This window comes from Urocampus carinirostris, chromosome 5 (genome assembly GCF_059441175.1).
Source record: "Urocampus carinirostris isolate Australia breed hairy pipefish chromosome 5, RoL_Ucar_1.0, whole genome shotgun sequence".
In the NCBI taxonomy this organism is placed as follows: Eukaryota; Metazoa; Chordata; class Actinopteri; order Syngnathiformes; family Syngnathidae; genus Urocampus; species Urocampus carinirostris.
The window spans coordinates 22,775,052-22,793,334 of record NC_142353.1 but is presented as its reverse complement, the minus strand read 5'-3'; the positions used below and the strand labels follow the sequence as shown (position 1 = coordinate 22,793,334).

At 40.7% G+C, this 18,283-nt stretch overlaps 2 protein-coding genes across 3 annotated transcripts in view; both read left to right on the top strand.

The window, feature by feature from the left end:
- Positions 1 to 12,895, top strand: part of LOC148365764 (septin-2) — a 33,761-nt gene extending 20,866 nt beyond the window's left edge. For both annotated transcript variants that reach the window (XM_088336192.1, XM_088336191.1), the window contains exons 8-12: positions 6,812 to 6,913; positions 9,351 to 9,496; positions 9,617 to 9,700; positions 9,781 to 9,838; positions 12,341 to 12,895. In XM_088336192.1, coding sequence (XP_088192318.1) covers positions 6,812 to 6,913; positions 9,351 to 9,496; positions 9,617 to 9,700; positions 9,781 to 9,838; positions 12,341 to 12,409 — 459 coding nt within the window. In that variant the 3' untranslated portion in view covers positions 12,410 to 12,895. The remainder of the gene's footprint in view (positions 1 to 6,811; positions 6,914 to 9,350; positions 9,497 to 9,616; positions 9,701 to 9,780; positions 9,839 to 12,340) is intronic.
- Positions 12,896 to 17,210: 4,315 nt separating this feature from the next.
- Positions 17,211 to 18,283, top strand: part of septin5a (septin 5a) — a 34,286-nt gene continuing 33,213 nt past the window's right edge. The window contains exons 1-2 of the mRNA XM_088336190.1: positions 17,211 to 17,348; positions 17,494 to 17,507. Coding sequence (XP_088192316.1) covers positions 17,303 to 17,348; positions 17,494 to 17,507 — 60 coding nt within the window. The 5' untranslated portion in view covers positions 17,211 to 17,302. The remainder of the gene's footprint in view (positions 17,349 to 17,493; positions 17,508 to 18,283) is intronic.

Genomic DNA, 18,283 nt, shown 5'->3' with positions numbered 1-18,283 from the left:
TTTTCCAATGAGCATATATAAAATATATAATCCTTATAATGATTATGTATGGCTCTGTCAACATTTTAGGTTGCAAACCCACAGTGTTGGGCGCATCACCAATAAAAGTAATCGGCTACCATTGTAAGTAATTGGGTTACCCCCCAGATTACTGACACCCAAAAGTAGGACGTTACTCTGAATGTAACCATCAAGTTACAAATTTATGTACTTGCATTGAAGCTGGCCACTTTAAACTGTTTAAAATAGCCATATCATAAAAGAAATGGGACACGTGTACACCAACCTGTGGAAGCATCCATCCATTTTCTTCCTTTCATCCGGGGTCAGCTCGCGGAGGGCTACGGCCTCAGCGGGGAATTCCAGACCTGCCTTTCCTTAGCCACTTCATCCAGCTCCTCCGACATGATCCCGGGGTGTTTCCAAGCCAGCCTAGACACGTAGTCTCTCCAGCATGTCCTGGATCGTCCCCGGGGCCTCGTGGCAGTGGGACATGCCTGAACACCTCCCGAGAGAGGCATACTTATCAGATGCCCGAACTAACTCATCTTGCTCCTCTCAATGTGAAGGAGCAGCGGCTCTACACCAAGTCCCTCTTGGATGACCAAGCTTCTCGCGCTATCTCTAAGGGAGAAACTGATTTCAGCCTTTTGTATCTGGGATATTATTCTTCCACATATGACCCACAGTTCATGACCCTAGGTGAGGGTAGGAACGTACATCCACTGGTAAAGTGAGAGCTTTGCCTTTCGGCTCAGCTCCTTCTTCACCACAATGGACCAGTACAGGGTCCGCATGACACCAAACGCTGCACCAATCAGTCTATCAATCCCGTTCCTTCCTAGCCTCACTCGTGAACAAGACACTTTCACTCATCCATGTTGGAAAGGATCTTATCCCTGACCTGGACAGAACATGCTACTTTTTTCTGACTAAGAACCATGGTCTCGGACTTAGAGTTGCTGACCTTCATCCTGGCCACTTCGCACTTAAACCGCTTTAAGATCACGGCTTGAGGAACCCAACAGCACCACATCATCTGCAAAAAGCAAAGATGCATTGCTGAGGATTGCAAACCAGAACCCTTTCCTTGCCAAGGTTGCAGTAAAGCGATGAAGCCTAAATATTTGTTGTGTAATCTTGAAAGCTTTCAAACAAACACTCAGCTGAGACATTCGATATCCATTTTGTCTATGAGCTTCAAACCACTCCAAGATCTCCTCCTCCATTTCTAAATACTGTCAAATATGTTTTATTTTTTCCAAGGGCATGGTGTATTGCCAAAATAATTAAAAAAAAAAGACAAAAACTTGCTCTGCTAGTTTTCTATATACGCCGTGCATTTCTCTAAAAATGATGGCATGGCTTTTTGGTGGAATCCCTGTATTAAAAATAAAGCTACAAAATCAATTTAACGATAAATCATTGATTTCAATTGTCAATTAATAAATGAATCTGATTAATTAAGAATATTATAATTTAATTCCTTGTATATTTAAATATAACATTGTTATGATTTACTATTGTAAAAAACCTAAACTTGTGATAAGTAAATTATCGGGTTTGACCGTAACTAGCGTCAGGCCACATCAATATAAACCACTCCCCATTAAATACTTGTTAGGACCCTCACGCTCTTACATAATTTGTAAAAACATGCACTTACAGTATCCTTAGAATCAACATTAGATTTAAGTTTGTTGCCCGAGGAGCTTAGCATTGTCTGTGAAAATCTAGATGGGGAGCAGTGATACAGTACCTCTTTGAGACAAATTATTATTTTGAGTATCAAGGATTTGCTGCTGCCGTTAAAGCATTAAATAGCACCCGGCAAAAAAATGCTAATCACAAACCAAGCACATTGCAGACAGAAACTTTTCTTGGTCTTATTCCAATTATTCTTGGCCAGTGCAGCTAACAAATGTAAATCCCTTTCCACCGATAGGAATCAGTGAAATACGATTCACGTAAAAATAAAACATTCTTTTCCTTTTCAAGAGTTTACCTTTTTTTTAGTTTCTGTTTAATATGAATCTCAATATTGATGCAATACTTACTAGCTGGCTCACCACCATCACCCGCAGATTACCCCTTCAGAAAGTTTAATTAAACTTTATTGGGGTGCCCCGTAAATGATAATCTCAAAGTGACGCATCGTATTTATCCCTGCAGAAGACGGAAGGCAGTTTGGAGGTTACATAAATACTCATGTATTACTTCTAACCGCTTTGCTCTGTGGGCTATGTTTTTCTTGCTCCTTTCCTTTTTTGTGGTGCACATTCCTGAGGAGCAAGTGCGTTTGGAAGCAGATGGAGAGCTTTTCGGTACATTTATAAAAAGCAATTAGTGAGTCTTGATGGAGTTGGACCTTTGCTCTAAAGCTCTCAACGTTTTGATTCTTTTAAGAATGCTGCCATACTTCCAAGTATGGTTCCTATGGGTCAGACAGACAATAGGAAAATTCGTTTTTGTGTTTCCAGGTGTGTGGTGACGGTTTGACGATTGCACACAGTGCTGCTCTTCTTTCCTTAGTGATTGTTATAGTTCTTTAAGTATTACAGGAAACTTAAGCGACCTGATATTGACGACAATACGAAAAGAGAAGCGTTTTTGATAACTTCCACTGCTGTTCAATTCGGCTGTATAAATTTAAGATCTAGTTTGTGGTTGAAAAAGTCATCTTAAAAAAATATTTATGTTAAACCTCCAGTTTTGCTCCTGTTATGTATTAGTTGAATAACATTGGCAAAAACCTCGACTCATTTCTCTTGAAGGGCGTCATAAATGTTTCCAGACGTCACAGCGGTGGTTTGTAATTTGAGCTCTTGCGTTGTGGAATAAAGCAGCTTGCCGTCTTCGCCAGTGCCACCACGAAAAAACATAATTATGCTGCACTTTTTTTCAAGCCGAATGTTTAAAATTTAGCAAAAAAAGTAGCGGTGTGTAGTCCCAAGGTAACTGTAAATTTTTAGATGAATTTACAGATATTCCTACTGCATCTCCATGTCATTTTAGGTCTATTAGGGTGGCTACTAGGGTGACTACCGTCTTTTGATGTTGGCATCACAGCTAGCAATAATGTTCAATGACGCGTAAGCACATTTCTTTTAGATGATGAAAGCACTCTAATCACTTTTCAGAGTTTACTACACATGAATGTGTCAGTTAGCATTAGTTTCACGTTTATTTTGTGGTTGTTAGCTGATAATCATCACATTCAAAGATAGCTAGTAGTTAGCACCAAGCGGCAAAGAAACGTTTTTTTGACGAAAGTCAGTACAACCACGGCGACCAGATGATGAAGGTTTAGTATGCGAGTCAAATCAGGAGGCTTCTCCTTGTACTGGTAACCATGGGAACCAGTACTATCTGTTTTATCCAAGCCCCAACCCAAAAATGTGCCCTGGTTGGGCGTCGCCAGGCTGTACCTGCCCTAGACGCACCACAGGAAGTGGTGTCTGTTCAACCCAGGCGGTTAAGGGAGTTTTGGGATGTGTCGTGTTTATCAAGAAGGTCCACTCCTGAGGATTTTTGATTTTCATTTGATGCCTTTTAATGCATAGTTTCTCGACTACTTTATAAGATTTTTATAGCCAAGTACACTTCTGACCTCCATTGGATCTTTTTGGTATTGTCTCAAAAATCATTTAAACATTAATAGGTTAAAAATCACTTTAATTTCTGGTAATCTTTTAGATGGACAGTGTATTTTATTTAGCACTTCCTCATCTCTGAAGAGTAGGAGGACACTTTAGACATTCATGTGGGGAGCAAACCCCTACCCAAAATAATGGCCTAGAGAGGGATGGGCGCCGCCAGGCAGTACTGGCCCAAGACACACCACAGACAAATATGGCGGCGCCCCTGTTCGGCTGCGGCTGCATCGGCTCGCAACAGTTTTTTTACACGTCGGCCATAAGACCCAGTCTACGACTCAGTTTTGACGGCGCACAAAGTCGGCTCGAACTGCAGATTAAGTTACGATGGCAGTTTTTTTTGCTGGATATGCGATCATCCAGACATCAAGCGCTTGGTGCTACGACCACTCGGGAGTGTTTATTAGCCACGGACTGCTATGTCAACAAGACCCAGCGGCCTACAAAGCAGCGAAGCAGAGTGGCAAGACAGCGGCGTGACCGCCGGACGAGGAAGCGAGGTTGTCAGGCCGGGCTAAAGGCTAAACCCTGCAAAACGCCTCTCCCATCCATTTTCCTCTCCAACGTTCGCTCTCTGGACAATAAACTGGACCAGACTGGAAGTGGCATCGAGATGACGAACTGCTGCGCTAAAATTCTGACGAAGACAAGGTTAATCTTATCTATTCCGGCTGACGTTCAAAGAAACTGTGCGGGTCAGATGTATCGACATTTCGTTCTGTATACACGTGTACACGAATGACAATAAAGTAAATCTGATTTTGAATCTTAAATGTTGCCTTGACGACCCAGGCTGCTGAGGGATCTGTGAATCTTTTATATTTCGTACCGAGCAACTTTTCTTTGAGCTTACAATAATTAAACTAAATCTTAATAAAATGTAAGCCTCCACCCTGATTATTCAGCATTTATATTTTTTCTACAAACACTGCTACACATTCAACGACAATGTAACCAAAAACTCAGGCTTCCTTTTCTAATTAATATTGAGGTTCACTCTCGGGGGGCATTGTTCACCTCCTTGACGACACTGAGTGGAGGTCCACAGCCAAGCATAACAGCTCAAGTGAGCGGAGGTGTCTCGTAGCTGAACAGGATGGTCATAAAATCAAGATGGCTCCCGCTGCCAACTTTTGCACGCCAACAAAAATACAAAACTAAAAGGAGGAAAGTGCAGTGGAGCAAGAGGGATTAGGCAAAGCCACTGAAGACAACACCAGGGTTTACGAGAAGGAAAGTTGTGATTTTGGCACCTGTCTGCTATAAAAGGTGTCACACTTAATAACTGGCTACGTGTTGCTGACCACATATTGTTTTCCTCCAAACAACACGGTGATGGCTGTGTGCCTCTCGTAATTGTTGCATCAACCACTACACCTTTTGACAACACTTATTAATCAACTTTGCATTTAGGGATGATCTTTTTGTTATGAATGGATTTAATTTTATGGTAACATACCACTGCAGAGCCTTCAACATTATAAGGGCTCTTCTCAACATAGCCACCACTTTGACGTGTTACCCTCTGGTAGGCGTTACAGGTCCCTTAAAACAAGGACAAACAAGCTCAGAAACGTTTTCCTTACCTGGGCCGTCACCACCCTAACCAGTGCCCAAGACTGTAAAATATGTATATCTTGCGACTCATTTAGCACTTTTTTTGTAATTTAATGTCATTGTACTATTGTTCCATCCATCCATTATCCGCACCGTTTGTCCTCAGTAGGGTCACGGGGGTGCTGGAGCCCATCCTAGCTACTTCTGGGCAATGGGCGGGGGACACCCCGAATGGTTGCCAGCCAGTCACAAGGCACACAGAGACATACAACTGACTTACTCATTCACACCTCGGCACAATTTGAACCGGCCAATTAACCTGAATTGCATGTTTTTGGTATGTGGGAGAAAACCAGAGTGTCCGTAGGAAACCCACGCAGGCACGGGGATGTTGCGGTCGCTGGACTTAAACCCAGAACCTCTGCACAAGAGGGCTGCGTGCCAACCACCCATCCGCCGTGCTTCCTTGCACTATTGTTATGATGCACTATTTTTTTCATCGCACTATTATTATAACTTGGGCCAGTCTCTAATCATTACATTGTAAATCTTTTTACCTATTTATTCTGACAGTCGCCCTGCGATTGGCTGGCAACCAGTTCAGGGTGTCCCCTGCCCACTGCCCGGAGATGGCTGGGATGGGCTCCAGCCCCGCCGTGACCCTAATGAGAATAAGCGGTACGGCTAATGAGATGAGATTCTGACAGTCTTCTTTTTATTTTTTCTCTTCAAAGTCTTTATAAAATGTTTACCTGGGTGTGCCATGTTTAATCTTGTACATTTTACCGGTCTTTGAAAAGGTTGCGGACCACTGTTCTAAAGCATGTTTATTTTACCGATGAATGCAGACATTTCCGAAACTGTCCAGCCGCCAAATGAACTAAAGTTGCAGTTGTCCGCCTTTAATATGGGAGGCTCCCAGAAGAAGCCCGGGCCTTGTGTCACGCTCTCCGAAACGTGTTTGTTTTTACATTTGAGCCACAACAATACCTGACCATGCCTCACACACACACTCAGATGTAGGCTGCGCTAAGAAAACAAGCTTAAGCCAAAACAAGTGTGCAAAACAGGAGCTGCTCACAGTAGGAAAAACTGCTGTCACTTCCCGGGATCCGATCTGACTCACCGCTCCTCTTTATATTCGTCCCTACATGAAAGTAGCCCCCAAAAGTCAGGAAAGCACAGCCTGGCGTTTTTTAGCTTTGTTACATAACAATGCAGCGCAATCCTGGGAAAACAAAGGACAAATGCTGCCTTGATGTTTAGGAATAATAAATAATGACATGTGTTCCAAGGTCAGGGGAAAGAAAGCCCCTTTGTTTGAAAATGTCTCAGTCCCTTCAGCAACCTTTTGAATTTTTTTTTTTTTTGACTCGTTTTCGATTTGAAAACACTGGGCGAGTTTTTTTCCACCTTCCGCCCCCTTTCTGTTTCCACACTCGTGTCCTCCACGGGGGATTTTTGTTGGGGGGATTAGTTTTATGAAACATTTTTGCGTTTTCACATCTGGTCTGTCTCGGGATCACGGAGGCTTGGGAAAGGGAGTGTTCTCAAAGAAGTCATGACCTTGTGCGGCTCACCCTTTTCCTGCATTTCAGATCCTGGACGAAATCGCAGAGCACGGGATTCGAATCTATCAACTCCCCGATGCTGACTCGGATGAGGATGAGGAGTTTAAGGAACAGACCAGAGTACTCAAGGTGCGTGGTCCACGCTGTGACTATGTCTCCACCTGGTGGTGAGCTACTTGACCTGAAGCTTTGTACAGTATAACTGAAAATGTGTTCACATGCTTGCTCACGTTTAAACAGTGTTAGGCACGTGACTCAAGAAAGGCAATTAGTAACAGTTCCTCGTTACCTGATTAAAAAGTAATTCCGTTACTCCCCGGATTACTGACATCCAGAAATCGTGTGCTCCTCCTACAGTAACTATCTATTTACAAATTATTGTGTGTACTTTACCCACACTGAAGCCAACTCCCTAAATCAGCTTTAAAATAGTCACATAATAAAAAAATGGAAGAAAATGGGTACACCAATCTGTGGAAACGGTGAACTCTTCATATTCCTTGGCTAGTGCAATCTCGAGAGCACGCAAACAAACACTTTGCTGAGACACTCCATATCAATTTTGTCTCTAGGTTTCAAACCACTCCATGATCTCATCTTTCATTTATTGAGTACTGACCAAGACATTTTATTTTATATCTTCTCCATACCTACCATTTGCTACTGTTAACACACTACCAAATATGGGCATATAAACTGACCCCCTTATTTCAATATTTTATTTTTATAGTTGTAAATACGGCTTGGCTGCAAGTATATACAGTAGAAAGTATATGCCCACGTAACTGTATTTAGTTGTACTACGGCTAGCCTTATCAATAACTGCGAGAGAGTTGGGTCTTCATAAGTGGAGGGGAAATATTTACTGTACGCTGTTCTGCTTTTAATAAGTAGCGGAGTAATGCACAATGTTGTAAGGACCATTGAGTTACAAAATTGTATTGCTAATATTGTTACTGTACTCATTATAGAGAAAATTAATTGCGTTTTAGGAATGCCTTCCTTTGTACGCCTAAGTCCCCAAACTGAGTGCATATCATTTAAAATGAATTACTTACTCTTTACAGTATGAGGTGGGCAAACTTTTTGATTCATGGGGATTAGAATATGTTGCCAAAGGGCTGGGAGGAATTTTTTTTAATTTTGTTTATCACATATAACACACTGTCCCTTTAAATGTCATCAATACCTTGATCAAAATGATAAAAATCTGATGACAAATCAGCAAGTTGAGAAAAATGTAATCATAAATTTGCATGTCAGGGACATTGGGGACTAGAGTAGCACCAAATAAACTTTTTGTTAGTGGTCCTTTCAAAAAGCCAGACATGTGTCCCGTGGGCCAAAGTTTGCCCACTTCTGACATTTGTTTTTTTTCGCTTTTATTTTATTTTTTTACAAATAACTTGTGTGCTGTCAAATTACAATTTTAGTGTATCTGTGTATTATTTGTTATTGCAATATCCATTGCAGCCTGGTCATCCTGGAAGGGGAATTACCTCATGTGCAGTTGCTTCTCAAGGTTTCTTTTTTTTCCTCATGTTGAGGATTTTGAGTTTTTCCTTGCCCTAATGTAGGTTTTAGATCAGGGGATGGTCTAATAATAGACTGTGGTTTGAAATAATATGTGGTCTATGCAGCCCTTTGAGACTCCTTGTGATTAAGGGCGTCACAAATAAACATGACTTGACTTGGTAATTTTGAAGCTTTATTAAGCAACTTTTATTATCTATTAAGGACACAATCCACTTCACATGATAATTAGTCGCCATCATGTGGACTTTATGAAAAACTGCATTTACTTTCCGTTCGGCAATCCAAAAGTTAAAGGAGCCATTTTAGACCAAAAACAAAATATTCCTGGGGCTGCAAAAAAAATTGAAAAGCCTTATATTAGTCTATCAAGAAAGGCTTTTTTGAAAAATGTTAAGAATGTGTTTGGTTTGCCCTTTTTAAAAAACACTTTTTTCATTATCAAACATTTTTGAAAGAGCACCAGACAGCCTCTAGGAAGCGCCAATGACCTACATGTGTATTTTGGCGGTAGAAAGCATCTCCCTCTGCCTTTTGGTGCTTTTGTTGGTCCAGAGCTTTTGTTGACATAAAGACTTTTGGAGTAACTTGAAGTTGAAAAAGATTTGCACATATATAATGTGGATTTGTCAAACAGGTTGTTCAACTCAGACCGCAACATAATTCACATTCGAGCAGAAACGAGCAGAGAAAGGGTGGGCCGACTGTTAAGCCAATCAGAATGCAGAGCACAATGCTCGATAATGATCCGCGAAGTAACTAAACCGCGATAAGTAAAATCGTGACACAGCAAGGGATTACTGTTTATCCATAATTCTGTCTATTTGTGACATTCCATTTGTCCCATAATTATACGTTGTCCGGTAGCGTACTATTGATGCTATTTATTAGCTTCTCAATTTTTGCATTGTCTACCATGTTGCTATTCCTCAATTTTACAGTTTGCCAAAATGCTGCTTGTTGGCATTAGCATTGTTCTCAAAGACCCTAACAAAGGAATTCAATGAAATTGTGTCTTCGGTACTCTACCTAGGCCAGCATTCCGTTCTCTGTGATTGGCTCCAATCAGCTGATCGAGGTGAAGGGCAAGAAGATCCGGGGGCGCCTTTACCCGTGGGGAGTCGTGGAGGTGGAGAACCCCGAGCACAACGACTTCCTCAAACTGCGGACTATGCTAGTGTGAGTCCCCAAACTCACCCCATTAGCCTTTCTTTAAAAAAAAAATGGGGGAGGGGGGTTCTAATTCCTCCCCTGTAGTCTGAGTAAGTAATAATCACATGTGTGCTGTGTCCTTGGCAGGACGCACATGCAAGACCTCCAGGAGGTAACTCAGGACCTCCATTACGAGAACTTCCGCTCGGAGAGGCTGAAGAGAGCCGGGAGGTGAGATGATTTTAGCAAATGACGCCTCAGATGAGCTCTTTGTTTTTGTGTTTAATCCCAGAATATTTGCTTCCTCTTAGAGCTGTGGATGAGGATGTGATGGATAAAGACCAGATACTGCTACAGAAAGAGGCTGAGGTGAAACCTATTCACAAATGCAGCAGTCACAAGCACTGTTGGACGCGTGACTGAAAAACAATAATTAGTGTCAGTTACTTAATTTAAATGGGTTTCATTTACTCTCCAAATTACTGAAACCAAAACTCAGGGCGTTACTCTGAAAGTAACAGTCTAGTCACAAATTACCGTATAAACTCGCATCTAAAAGCCACGTGATAAAAGAAAGAGAAGAATAAGTATATAGCAACCTTTGTCAGCATTGAAGCCTTCATATTTCTTGGCTTGTGTAATCTTGAGAACTTGCAAATCAACACTTAGACGAGACACTCCATGTCCATTTTGTCTCTGAGCCACTAACCACTCAAAGATCTCCTTCTCCATTTCTGGGTACTGTCCAATACATTTTCTTCTTTTCTCTAGCCATGTTTTATTGCAAAAACATCTAAATTTCACACACTTTTACCGTCAATTCTCTGCTCACATTTACCCCATTGATATCCTGTTGGATTGTTGTCGATGTATAAGCCACAGCCCCCACCCCACGCGCCCCCCAACATTTGCTGTTGCACTGTAGGGAGGATCCCTCCATAAGGAGAAACTCTGAGTGTTGATTCAGAAGCCGCTGTCATAACTTTATTTAGTTGTACTTTTTAGGTAGATATAAATATGCCCACCCTTTATTAGGTGATTGTAGCAGCTTAAGAGATGTATGTAACATGATACAGGAATAATTAGAAATCAGAAGTCACCAGATTTTCTCATTTGCATTCAATATGTAGCGGTATAGGCACCTAATAGAAACATCAGTTGAGTTACAAAGTGTTACGAAAAACCCATTACGGGACTCTTTACCATAAAAAGTATTTACATTCCAGGCATGCGTCCCTTTGTCACGCATTAGCTCCAACAATGGTCATGAGGCTGTTAATTTGCATATATGCTGTATTGTTTTACGCATTTGGCTCATGTAAGTGCATGTTTTTTGGCAAAGAACAGCTACTCAATGGTCCTTTTTGTGGTACACTCTCAAGCAGTTGGCTGTAATCGCAGTCGGTTGTAATATAAACAATGCATATTATAAACTTCTGCTGTTGTGTGACCTCACCTCCTGTTTGGATATCCTGGCCCACTTTTATGAAGAGTATGACCTCCATTGTGGGAAGGGAAAAAAAAGGTCAGACACTGCGTTAAGTTTATAGTTTAGTAGACACTTATAAGGAGAGAAAACATTAATGCATTTGAACTTGTGAGGATAACAGGGCAGTGATACCAAACCTCAGAAATTCTGAATTCTGTAATAAAATCCCTCCCTTGATCTTTGTCTTCTTATTAAATCTCCTAGGTTAAAAAGCAGATCCACCCTAAAGAGTGTGGTAACAAAAAAAATGTGACATGATTGGCCAAAAGTGAAAATTATGTAAACAGTTCATGATAGCCAAAACAACGAAGAACAGTACGCAATAATAGTCAACATAATGAACTTCCATCTTATGCAATGTCCTTTGCAGGTGTTCAATATTAAAAATAGGATACATTTAACACAATGGCTTTCTTGAAGTCGGAGGTTATTTTGTATCTTTTGTTGTACTCCAATTAAGAGGATTTTTTTTGTCTAAATGCACCAATTCACGTTTGAACAATACAAACTATAAATACTCTACTGTATATGTATGTCATTTTGCATTTTAAGTCAAGTATTTATCTGACTTCAATATTTATTTTCTTCATAGTAACAGGAAATGTGGATTTTCACTCAGTGTTCTCCTGAATCTTATTTGACCTTTAAGGCATCTTTAAAAGGATCTAACATTTGATTTCTGCACAGAGGAAATCAATTCCAAATCGTCCTTCTCAGTAATACGAGATACAATAAATGCATTTAAAGACACTTCAGTATGCAAATAGAACCCTAGTGGTGCTATTTTGCAACTAGGAAGTACACAATGCACAAGAGTTTCAAATGCATTTTACTCCGCACAGAAGGATAAGAAATCCTGAATCAACTTTTTTTTTCTGCAAAAGATAAAATCAAAGTCTAACTGTGCGTTACACTTTAACTGTCATTGCACACGTCATTTGCTTACCATTGAATGCAGCGGTAATCAAACCCGAATCACTTTGTAACTGACAAATGCTGAGTCTTACCCAACAACGAATGCAATGAGAATCAAACCTGAATCTTTATGGTGATGGCACCTGGTCTTAGCGACAAGCTCAAAAAGATTGTAGGTATTGTTCTACTCACGGTGCTGTGTTAAATAACGAAGTTTTGCCTGAATTATTTCCCATAATGCTCCACTATGTTGTTTTACGTTGGAGTTCCCCCCCACACAACATGATGCTCAGGGGTTTAGTGTTTGCAGAATGAATTTGAGCTGATTATTATTGTTCTTATGGTTATTATTACTAATTGTTGTTATTGACATTTAAACGTTTCCAACCACTGTTCGCTTGACCAAAATTGTTGTCCTTCCTTTTTCTGTCAACATCATGTTCCATTGTTTTTTGTATTTCTTTCAGCTGAGACGTATGCAAGCAATGATCGCCCAGATGCAGGCCCAGATGAAGATGAAATCAGATGACGAGTGAAAACGCACAATGCTGTCAAAAGTCATCCATGTTCCAATGTTTTACACGTGTCAGAAATATGACGTTTTAGGGCTGTATTGTTTTTTTAAATATTGACATCATCTTTTTGTAGGGAATTTCAACTCGTATCCATTAAGTCTCTGTTAATACTGTTGACCATATGAACTATCAAGCTGCCATTTGATATCACACTTAACATTTTTGCATTCACTAATTATTATGGTCCATTCTTGCGACTATTATGAGCACTTTTACATGTCAACTGTTGTTGCCACTAAGGGCTTTTGGTCCTCTCCAGTTTTTGCAGCACATGAGCTCTATTCACTATGCTATTTCCATTTCGTAAACATTTTTGTGGACCTTTTCTCAAATACTTTATTAACGTGCCATTCAACTGACACTTTGATACTGTCAATGGAAATGTAAACTTGTTAACTAAGACCTCAGTTGAGTTTCCATTGTGATAAAAGTCTGTTTACAGGAAAACTTTCTTCTCCTGTTTTCTGATTGTTTTCATTTGGTGCTCATATTATTGCTAGAGCAACATGCCATCTTTACATCCCATAAGTACTGTTTCTCTGTGCTTTTAGGCGCACACCCCAAAATATTCTTTGGGGATATATTTTCCATATACAAGGCGCATTGGACTATAAGGTGCATGGAATTTAAACTACAGTAAGAGCTAAGCATCATGCCATTTTGAAATCAAATTTCCTGGGAAATAGCAATGACCCATTATATAATTTCAAAACCAGTCCGCAGGCTACTCAGGTAGTCTGTGAGGCTACCTGGTGCCCACCTTAAAGACCCCTGCTGTAGAGAATAAATCACGATAATAACTGAGCTGAACTAAATTTAACTTGCTTTCATGCAACAGACTCGAGGCCAAATTCATTCAAAAATTCAAAGACATCCTTTTTGGTTTTTGTGCAAAACCCCCTACTTTTCATAACATATGTTTTTTTTATGACATACAGAATAGTAAGAAAAGACCAAAATACACGGAGCACAGTAAACAAAAACGTTAAATAGGCTACGGTAATTTTAAGTGTGTGTGTCCATTTTGTTCACATAAATTTGCATGTAAATGTTTTTTTACTTTGTTTTTCACAAAGCGACACTCATATTTCCTATTTAAGATGTTAGTTAGTACTTTTAAATTTTTGTCAGGGAATAAAGTGTCCTTCACTCTATTTACGGCATAGTAAATAGAAACAAGTCTTTGAAGAGTGATCAAAATAAAGTTGTTTTTCTTTTTTTGTATAAGAAAGCTAATTTTGAATGTCTTGGTTGATTATTTTTTTTTTCATATGACTCAAGGCGCATAGATCTCTTGTCCACTTGGGTCGTCATGGCACCACTACCTGTGGTGTGTCTTGGGCAATTGCAGCTTGGTGGTGCCCATACCTCTCCAGGCAGTTAATTTTTTGGGGGGGGTCATGGTTTTCTCCCCCACATGAAACAGATTTCCATGGGTACAAGTAGCAGAAGCTTCCTGATCTGACTCAGATACAGCACTTTCAGCATCTGGTCACATTCATTTTTAAGTGTAAAGCATTGGTCACCAAACTCTGGCCCACGGTCCACATCAAGCCCGCCAACACATAATCCGGCCAATGAGACAATGCTGAGAGAAGCATAGGAAGATATACAAGCCGCTTGTCAAACAATAACATGCAGTTTTTGACATGTCCACTGGTGGGCGCCAAAGCCACGCCTTACTCCGCTATGCTGACTTCATGGTACATGGATCCCTTTACCGCCAGGTTTGTAGGGGCACTACTTCCTGTGGTGTGTCTTGGGCAAGTACAGCCTGGTAGTTCCCATTCCTCTCCTTGTCGTTTTTTTCAGGTAGGGGTTCCAAACTTTCTACAGCTTCTTTAAAAATGTTAGAGCGTCTAAAAAAACATTTGAGTTGAAAGGCGCTTTTGCCCAAAAACTACATTTCCTGTCTACGTGCTTGTTGAAAACAATATCAGGTAAGTGTCTGCTTAGCACCATTTTTTTTTTTTTTTACATCTTTACTTACAAATGTCTCTACATACAAAGTTTTCAGATTACAACACACCCGAACGGGAATTTATTGACTCTAGTTACAAAGGCGTTTCAGGATGCAAAGTATTGGTAAGATCTTGGGCAAGGGCCCTAACACGGACAGAATTTTGGTCCGGGTTTGAGCTTAAAATGTCAATCATTAGGCCCGGCCAGGCTTCTCTCGCCATTTTTCTCCCTGCGGAGAATCTGAAGTAACAGCATTTATACTAGAGTAACACTTCCACACCGCAGTTTGGTGTCAATGTGCACATCTGCATCAGTCATATTATTCAGAAAACTCGAAGCATGTTCTTTATGCTATCAGTTTAACTCAAAATGTCTAAATCCAAAGAAATTTTCGTCCTCACGTGTCACGTTAAAATATCCGCTGCTTCCTCTTTCCACCTGTAGATGGCTTATGTCAGACGTCAATTTCCGCTTCTCGCCAATAGCTTACAAGCTTTACAAATTTTCTTCCTGCTTTTCGCCCAGAATAGGATTTTCTTTTTTGAAGCCATTTATCTAAGTTTCTCTGCACTCTGCCAAAATGCACAATTCGGCGCCGAAGTTTTCAGTTTAGCGCTTCACCTCCAAGTGCACACTTGATTTGAGGGACTCGGCCAGAAGTAAATCTGAACCGCGCACTTCGACGCCAACACGCACACATAGGCGCCGAAATATGCACGTTTCAAAAGTAAAGCTTCCGGTTTGCTTCGGTCTCTGTCCCTCAGATCAAGTTAATCGGTTCTGGTTTGGGCTTATATACCAGCGGCCTGACCCGATCTTACCTCTAATACAAAGTCAAAAATACAGTACTGTACACGCTGCCACTCCCAGAGTTCTACCTGGCAACCCGATGCATACACCCAAATCCCGGCATGCTCTTCGTGTCCCCTTCCCGCTCTGTAAACAGTCCACTGTATGGTACCGCTACAAAGAGCTATCATTCACACTGGACCCCACAAAAGACATGCAGAAATGATGACAAGGAGGATAGAAGACTAAGAAACTTTCTGTGGCCATCAAAACAAATCAAGACACAAAATAAAGGTATGAAAACACACACCACCATGCTGGAGGAGTTCAGAGACGACAAGGAGGAGGATGGAGCTTTCGTTCAGCCCAAATGAAAGACTTGGCAAAATTACATGAAGTCTCAGAATTTACGGAAAGGAATCCCCCGGGAAAAGTGTTGACAAGTCAGGCTATCGCTACGTCTGCCTCGTGCATTTCTGACGGATTGTCAAAAGCCGCCAAAGGCAGACGTCGTTGGATCAGTTTTTCAAGAACTACGAGGCAAAAAACACTGCTGAGGACCAGTAAACAAAGAGGTCAGTTATAGGTAAATGAATATTTTTAATATTTCCTTTATTCTTTGTCTTTTTACATTATTTACCTTTTGCTTTATGATTTTGTGGCAATCTAATTTGAATATGTATTTGATTCATGTTCTGATGTTCATTTATGATTTATTAAAAGAAAGTATCATACTTCTGCGTGGCTTGGAACGGATTCGCGCATTTACATTCCAAAGGTGCCTCTACTTACAAATATTTCAGGTCAGAGGTTACGAAGCTACTCCTAGAATGAATTTAATTCGTAGGTAAAGGTACCACTGTATTTAAAGTAGTATTTACATTTTATTTACTGTACATTATATATAGCTACATTTTTCTGTGTAAGTTATTGTAACTAGCTTGGGCAATGAGTAAGTTGCCTTTTGTGTTCCTTGAGAGTAGCCATAGACGGTTCGATGTTGTCAAAGTTTATTCTTCAACAAAAGACTGAATATATTTCTTTTGTTGGCGTTTCTTAAGGGCCAGGTTTTTTTCCCCCTTGCTTGGGGAAATTCCTTGATTCCTTGGAGGGGGGGGATTTTTTAAGGGTTATTGTTCTATCTTTATTCATTATCCATTATCCTTTATCGGTCAGTTCATAATACACTACAAGGCTTCATCACAGAGCTCTGCATCAAGGTCGTAGGAAATGGATGATTCCTTGGATCTCATACCTGTCAACCTCCACGGCTCCATGCCCGTACAAACTGTCGTAGTTTCCCTTGCAAAATACAAAATAATCTTACACCGTTTTTTTTCCCGGAATGATGCATGATGGGAAATACCCAGGCGGCAGACGCATACGCACAGTAGCATCAAACCGCTCGCTTCCTTTCCAACGAAAAAAATGATACCGAGGTAGAGGCTACCGTGGCGAACTCGTTAGACTTGATTGATTTGCCGTTTTGTGATAGTCGGTGTATACCGGATGGTACCTATAATTGACAAATTTGCGTTTTTCCGTACAGATTTTCTTGTACGTCGTACACGTCTTAAAACTGCAAAAACGTATAGGTTGATAGTTATGGGATCTTGACATTAACCCACGAAGCTTAAGAAAGCAGCGATACCCATCGATTTGGGATTCTCTGCAATGAAATGAAAATCATCATTTTCTTTGTTTATTTTATTAACGTTCCTGTCGTTCATTTGAATTGTCATTAAAACTTTGAAGTGTATTCTTGTGTCACTTTAAATTCTGCATGAAAACAGAATCAGATTAATTCTAAAATCCTGTCTGTGCTTTTCTTTTCTTCTTACAATACACTCACATTTAAATGTTTTTAGTTTGTTTTCAACAAAGCAACACTCATTTTTCTCGTTTACGATATCAAACCATCGGAGATATTGCCAGGGAAAGTGTCCTTAGCAATACTTCCGGCTTGTATTCATTTTTGTGATCGTATTGGCTGAGCCACTGCAATGGGCGTGGTTTGCATCCTCGCTCCTCGGCCTCCTTTTATGTGCTTTCTGGCACTTGCCTCTTTCTGCTGGCGAGCGTGGCGCATCTTGAGCGGTTGACATGACGGCCAGCATCCGATACAAAAGCCGGATTCCGGTCAAAACAGGTAAGCCTCGTACTCGCCTCGACTCTCCTTTCCATCTGATTTATTAACTGCAAACGTTTCGTGCACGCGTGCGTTTGCGGGGCGTCGCTGTGTTTGCATCCTTGCACCTGCTCCTCCATCCTTCAAAATGCATCGCGGACAACAGACGAAGCTTCAGAGGTAAGATTGGATATTCCCTCGATTATTATTGTAGGTTTTCACTTCCGTTTTGGTGACGGATGATTTTGGTGATGAGTGAATGATGTGCAGAAGGAAGAAGACGACGGTGGGGGCGGGGTGGGCGAATGTGAGAGGTTTGGTTTCATTTTGAGAAGTAGAGCAGCATCCCTTCTGCCTATTCTCTCCCCCATCAGCCATTATGCTTTTTCCTGCTTTTATATTTCCATTTAGAAGAGAAACAAAGCTGTCTCCCAGTTTAGCCTGCAGGTTTTTTATGACCCCGGACCTCACAACCCCTCTCCCCCAGGTCCTTTCTTTTAATAGAGGGGTGGACAAACTACAGCCCGCGGGCCACTATCCAGCCGAAAAATATACAATTATTTCTCTCATTATCTCTCTCCATCACGATCTCTCTCGTGAGCTCTATACCTCTCGTTAACTGGATGTCTCTCACTCTCATTAACTGCATCTATCTCTCTTTTTATCTCCATTTTGTGATCTCTAGCTATCTCATCATATCTCTCTAGCTCTAGCTATCTTTCGTGATAGCTCTCTTTCCCTATCCCTCTCGTTATTTCTCTCTCATTCCCTCTTGTTATCTTTCTATCTGAATGTATATTTCCTGTTATCTTTATATTTCCTATATTTCTATGTTTCTCCTTCCGTCCATACCTCTCATCATCTATTTATATTTCTCGTTATCTTGCTCTATCTTTATCTGTCTCTCGTGTTATCTCTCTACACTTCTCTCGTTATCTTTCTCTTGTTATGTCTAT